The sequence below is a fragment of the Trematomus bernacchii genome, unplaced genomic scaffold, assembly GCF_902827165.1.
Source record: "Trematomus bernacchii unplaced genomic scaffold, fTreBer1.1, whole genome shotgun sequence".
NCBI classification, from domain to species: domain Eukaryota; kingdom Metazoa; phylum Chordata; class Actinopteri; order Perciformes; family Nototheniidae; genus Trematomus; species Trematomus bernacchii.
Window position 1 is genome coordinate 5,315,482 of NW_022987685.1, and position 5,911 is coordinate 5,321,392.

A 5,911-nucleotide genomic window follows, 5' to 3' on the forward strand; every position below is an offset into this window, starting at 1 on the left:
TCAGTGTTAGGATGTGCAGCCCACAGGGAGCTATTTGTTTTCCTTTATAATTAAAAAATACATTATTAAAAACCATCACTAAGAAAGATAGTTCTAAAGGAAAGTGCTTAGTGAACATAATTTACATCTACATCCCAAGTTATACTGTTATGCTTAGTATTCAAGCTGTACAATAATTAATACACCAGAGTAGTTTTTCAGTGATGGAAATCAGCACTACTGCCATTGTTGGCTTGACAGTAGCCATGACAACATTGCTAGGCAGGATGCGGTTATGAGACTGATGTTATGGCTTACTCCACTTGAAGCTGAAAATAAGGATAAGAACAAACATTACAATTGTGCACCTTTTGACTGCACTGTTGATAAAGTAGCACTAAGCATGACTTACTTAGGCCATTCACGGAGATGGAGCTCCCCTCAATGTCAAAGCCGGTGATGCTTGCAGCTGCGCTTATTAAAACGCTTGCAATCAGAAAATCATCTGAATCAGTAGGTGTGCTCGAAAAGTAAACATCCATGGTGTTGACGATCGATCCATCACTGCCAAAGTAAGAACAAAAATGTCTTTGAAAAATCTGATTTAGGCCACTTTTCCAAAATTGTGACTGGACATGTCTTAACAAATTACCTGAATGACACCACTTCCAAGGACTTAAATGAAGAAGGGAATGCACTCTGGAAAACAGGTGTAAGCTGCAGAAACAGGAAACAGGTTGTTTACAGAAGAAACACATAATAAATGTAAGACGTAAGTGTAAGTGTTTGAATGTGTGCTTGAGCTCTGCATATTCATATACAGTAGGTATACATATACAGTAGGCTCATTTAAGAATGAGACGTACCTCTTCTTTAATCGTTGCAGCTCGATTTGTATAAGCTGTAGATGATGGATTCAGCAAGTCACTTGTAAAGTTCTTTAGAAGAGACCTGAATACCACCCTTTTTATAATGAGTGCTCCAGTAGTAGTTGCAGCTGCAACAGTGTTAGGTGCAGCAGGTCTAGGTGTGGGAGCTGTAGTTGGATCTGCCACTGGACTTGCTGTAAAAACAAATATATAGATCATATTTATTCGGTAAAAGTATTGGTTCCTATACCATCCATTGCCTTTTGCTTGTTTGATGAAAAAAACAATTGAAAAAATAATTAAAAGCTTTCAAAAAGTTGGTTTTGTAGACTTTCTGGTTATAAACTAGGTAAGTTAAAAAGAAAGAAATAATGCAATTCATTAAAAATATCTTTTGTTTATTGTCTCTATTTGCTTTTTGTAACATAATAACTGATAAAGCAAAATATTATGTTGTGGATACTTACCTAATATTGTGACTGAGGCGGAATTTATGCTCAGATTGAAGCCATTGTCGGGATTGTTTACAGCTTGTACGAAGTTTTTAACAACAACAGAATTCATTGGGAGGTCTGCTTGAGAAGTATTCCCATGGAACACAACTGCCATCGTCACTTGAGTATCGGAAATTCGTGGATTTACGGCACTGCATCATTAAACCAAATGGGAAAAGTTAAATCAGATCATTCTGTTGCCTACTATGCTTAACTATCACAATTAGAAGACATATATTCTACGATCAAAATCCTGCATATAAAGTGCAAGTTTAACGTTTTAGAAATTTTTCTTTACCTGAATCCTTTCAAAGTGCAGTGGGAAAATGTTTTGGGATATTTTGTTCTATATGTTTTATCACACTGCAAAAAGAACAAACATTGAAAGGACTTGATTAGCTTTCAAGCACAGTTATTATCTTAAAATATTGGCTTAAACATTCTGTATGATCATGCAATCACAATTACTGAGACATTTATCAACATGTGTGTGAATTTATATTGCTCTCACCGCATTTAGAACTTTTCCTTCAAGTGCTTTGTATTCAGGGCTGCTGGTGTTAGTGAGGGCAGGTGAAAAAGCTGGTTCTGTCAATCTTGCTGAGAGAAAATATGTAGGTGCAGAGGCTACTGTGTTTGTTGCAGCAGGTGTTGTTGGTGCAGTTGTTATCTTATCTGGAACTGGACTTGCTGTGAAAGAAATATTTAAAGAATATGTAAATATGTTTTGGTACCAATACCTAATCCTTGTATATTGTCAAACTGACACAGACCATTATAGTTAAATATTGAGTTGTGTTTACTTACCTAATACTCTGACTGAAGCAGGATTAATGCTCAGGTTAGGACTATTGGTGGAATTATTCAGAGCTTCTACTAAGGTTTGAGCAACAACATCATTCTGTGGGAGATCTGCAATGGCAGTAGTCCCATGGAACACAATCCCCACAGTTGCTTGAGTTTTGTTGTCTTTTGGTGGATTTAAGGATCTGTATCATAGAAAAGAGAGGAAGAAGTGTTATATTATGATATTAGATGATCCTGTTTCTTTGTTAAATAGGTGGTTATGATTTCATTAACATAGGAAGATACCAATTTTAAGGTCAGAATCCTTTATGTAGAAATCAATCAGAGAAGCACTCTTTGATTTTTCATTTACCTGAAGTTTTTCAAAATGCAGTGGGAAAACGTGTTTGGAAACATGCTTCTGTATTTCTTCTTACACTGCAAAAATAAAACAACATTAAAGACCATAAGTACATTTCAAGCACATTTTTCCCTAAATGAAATTTGACCAGGTCAACTGAATATATCTTTTTATTTAAAAAAACGTGATTCTTTGGTCAAACACATTCTGTTCAATCATCGTTTTCACATTGCTTCTGCAATCAATAACAGATGTATATTTTGAAAATGCTCTCACCGCATTTAGAGCTGCTGTTTCAAGTGCTTTGTATTCATTGCTGTTGGAGTCAGTGAGGGCAGGTGAAAAAGCCACTTCTTTAAATTCTGCTGAGAGAATATAAGTGGGTTCAGGGGCTGCAGGTGTTGTTGTTGCTGCGGATGGTGTGGTTGTAGGTGGAGCAGTCGTAATCGGATCTTCAACTGGACTGTCTGTAAAACAAAAATTGGTTTAGCAGAGTCATATAATCTAATTTTGAAGTAGCTGATTTGAAAAAACGGTGCAGTTAATAACAATTCCATTATCATTATTATTTGTAAATACAAGGTAGTTAAGCTAATTGATTAACATGCTTGGATGTTGTCTTCAATAATCTTTACCTCCATTTAGTTTCAAAGTAGAATAATTTAGGTGATTTATTTATAAACAGAGCATAAGAACCTCATGTTTTCTATATCTTTTACGATCTGAAAATGACTAAATATTGTGTTGTGGATACTTACCTAATATCATGACTGAGGTGGGATTTATGCTCAAGTTGAAGGCATTGTCGGAATTATTGACAGCTAGTATGAAGTCTTTAATAACAGCAGAATTCATTGGGAGTTCTGCTTGAGAAGTATTCCCATGGAACACAGCTGCAAAAGTCGCCCGAGTTTCAGTAACTCGTGTTACATTTGAGGCACTGTATCAGAAACACAATGAGGAAAGTAATATGAGATTATAATATTGTCTTTTGATATGTATGATTAACTACCAATATTAGAAGATACACATGTTAGAGACTAAATAAATAAATAGTCAGAGAAGAACTCAAATCACAAATATTTATTTACCGGAATTCTTTCAAAAGGCAGTGGGAAAAGGTTTTGGGATAGGTTTTTCTGTATATTTCACCACACTGCAAAAAGAAACAACATAGAAAGATTAGCTTTCAACCACAGTTTTCAAAAAGGCAATTATGAAGATATGCAACATTAAAAGGCCATGATTAGCTTTCATTGACATCTTAAACTTTCCATCCGATTGTTCATTCACGTTCAAACCAATTCATTTACATTTGTGTGATTTGAAAATGCACTCACCGCCTTTAAAATTATTTTTTCAAGTGCTTTGTATTCCTTGCTGCTGGTGTTAGTGAGAGCAGGGGAAAAAGCTTCTCCTATTAATTCTAGGTTTAGAACATAACTATGATCCGGGGCTGCTGTGTTTGTTGCTGCTGCAACTGGTGTGGTTGCTGGTGCATCAGTTGTATTTATATCTGGCACTGGACTTTCTGTAAAACAAATATATTAACAATATGTGAATACATTTTAGTGCAAATACTCAAAGGATATATTTATCCTTGTATGATGTCAAATTTACTTTGGTTACAGTTTCACAGACCAATAAGAACCATAATAAAAGGCTTTCAAAAAGTAGTCTTTGCAAACATTCTATTATCTTATCTAGTGAATGATGAGTAACGATATATATCAGTAAATAAGAGATTATTCAATTAAAAAGCTTTCTTACTGAATATAAGATAATTTGGAGAAGAGCTCGTCATGCATAGATTGGACTGTACAACACTGAATATTGTTGAGGTTTTCAGAATGAGTTCAGTTGCTGACTTATTTATGAACTGAGCTTGAGCGGCACATTCTATTCCAAATGTATTTCAAATGATGATGGTACAATATTTTCTTGTGTTTACTTACCCAATACTTTGACTGAAGTGGGATTAATGCTCAGGTTAGGAATATTGTTGGAATTACTCAGCGCTTCTACTAAGGTTTGAGCAACAATATCATTCTGTGGGAGATCTGCAATGGCAGTAGTCCCATGGAACACAACCCCCACAGTTGCTTTAGTTTCAGACCCTTGTGGTGTATTTAAGGCACTGTAAAATAGAAGGGAAGGGGACAAGTATTATATTATGACTTGAGATGATTCTGTTGCCTTGTTTAATTGTTTAAAGGATTAGAGATACACATTTTAAGACTGAAATCTTGCATTTAGAGTTCAATCAGAGAAGCACTCTAGGAAAATCTTCTTACCTGAAGCTTTTCAAACGGCAGTCGGAAAACGTAGTTGGGAATTTGAGGCTGTATTTCTCGTTACACTGCAAAAGAAAGCAACATTCAAAGACCTTGATTATTGTTTAAGAACATTCTTTCTAACAGATATGACAGTTGCAAAAACATTCTGTAAAATGCTTTTTTCACACCGCGATAATCAATCAATGGCAAATGCATATTTTGAAAATGCTCTTACCGCTTTTTGTATTGTTACTTTAAGTGCTTTATATTCATCGCTGTTGGAGTTACTGAGGGCAGGTGAATAAGTCGGTCTTATCAGTTCTGCTGAGAGAATATAAGCAGTTTCTGATCCCACAGTGTTTGTTGCAACAGGTGTAGTTGGCGTGACAGTGTTAGGGTCTGCTGTCGTAGATGCTGCAGTTGAAAGTGCAGCTCTTGTTGTTGCTGATGTCATGGAAGTGCCAGTTGTAGGTGCTGCACTCGTCAGAGTAGCAGGGTTTTTTGCAACACTCGAAGGGGCTGCTGATGTGGGTGCATCAGTGGTTGCAAGCGGGGTAGTTGGTGCAGCACTTGTGGGTGCTGCTGTTTTAGGTGCGGTCGTCGATGGATTGCCCGTCGTAGGAGCCGCAGTTGTAGGAGCGACTGTGGTAGGTGCGGCAGTCGTAGGAGCTGCAGTTGTAGGTGCGGTCGTCGTTGGATTGCTTGTTGTAGGTGAGGCAGTTGTAGCTGCTGCTGTTATAATTGCTGCATTTGTTGGACCAACAGTGGTAGGTGCTGCAGTCGTAGGAGTTGCAGTTGTCTGTGCTTCAGTTGTGGGTGCAGCTGTTGTAGGGGCTCCAGTTGTAGGTGCTAATGTTATAGGAGCCATAGTGGTAGGAGCTGCAGTTGTTGGTGCAGCTGTTGTAGGTTTGGCAGTAGTTTGAGCGCCGGTTGTAGGTGAGGCAGTTGTAGGTGCTGCAGTTTTAGCAGCAACAGTGGTAGGTGCTGCAGTCGTAGGAGCCTCGGTTGTAGGTACTGTTATGTCAAGTCTTGGACCTTCTCAATATAACTATAATTTAATTACAGTTTCCAGATATTGGAAGAGGCCCATGAGTCTCTTTGCTAATTATCAATGGTCTTTGCAATTAACAGCAGATGTACCCATGT

The 5,911-nt window shown here is 37.3% G+C and overlaps 1 protein-coding gene across 1 annotated transcript; it reads right to left on the bottom strand.

The window, feature by feature from the left end:
• Positions 1–216: 216 nt before the first annotated feature.
• LOC117487834 (mucin-5AC-like) lies at positions 217–5,355 on the bottom strand. Its single transcript, XM_034136553.1, has 13 exons — positions 5,001–5,355; positions 4,784–4,848; positions 4,445–4,626; positions 2,766–2,956; positions 2,502–2,566; positions 2,150–2,331; positions 1,854–2,032; positions 1,641–1,705; positions 1,316–1,494; positions 846–1,042; positions 632–696; positions 392–543; positions 217–308 (listed from the first exon to the last, which is right to left on the bottom strand). Exons 1-13 carry the CDS (start codon positions 5,217–5,219, stop codon positions 217–219), a joined length of 1,833 nt encoding a protein of 610 aa, XP_033992444.1. The 5' UTR covers positions 5,220–5,355.
• Positions 5,356–5,911: the final 556 nt, after the last annotated feature.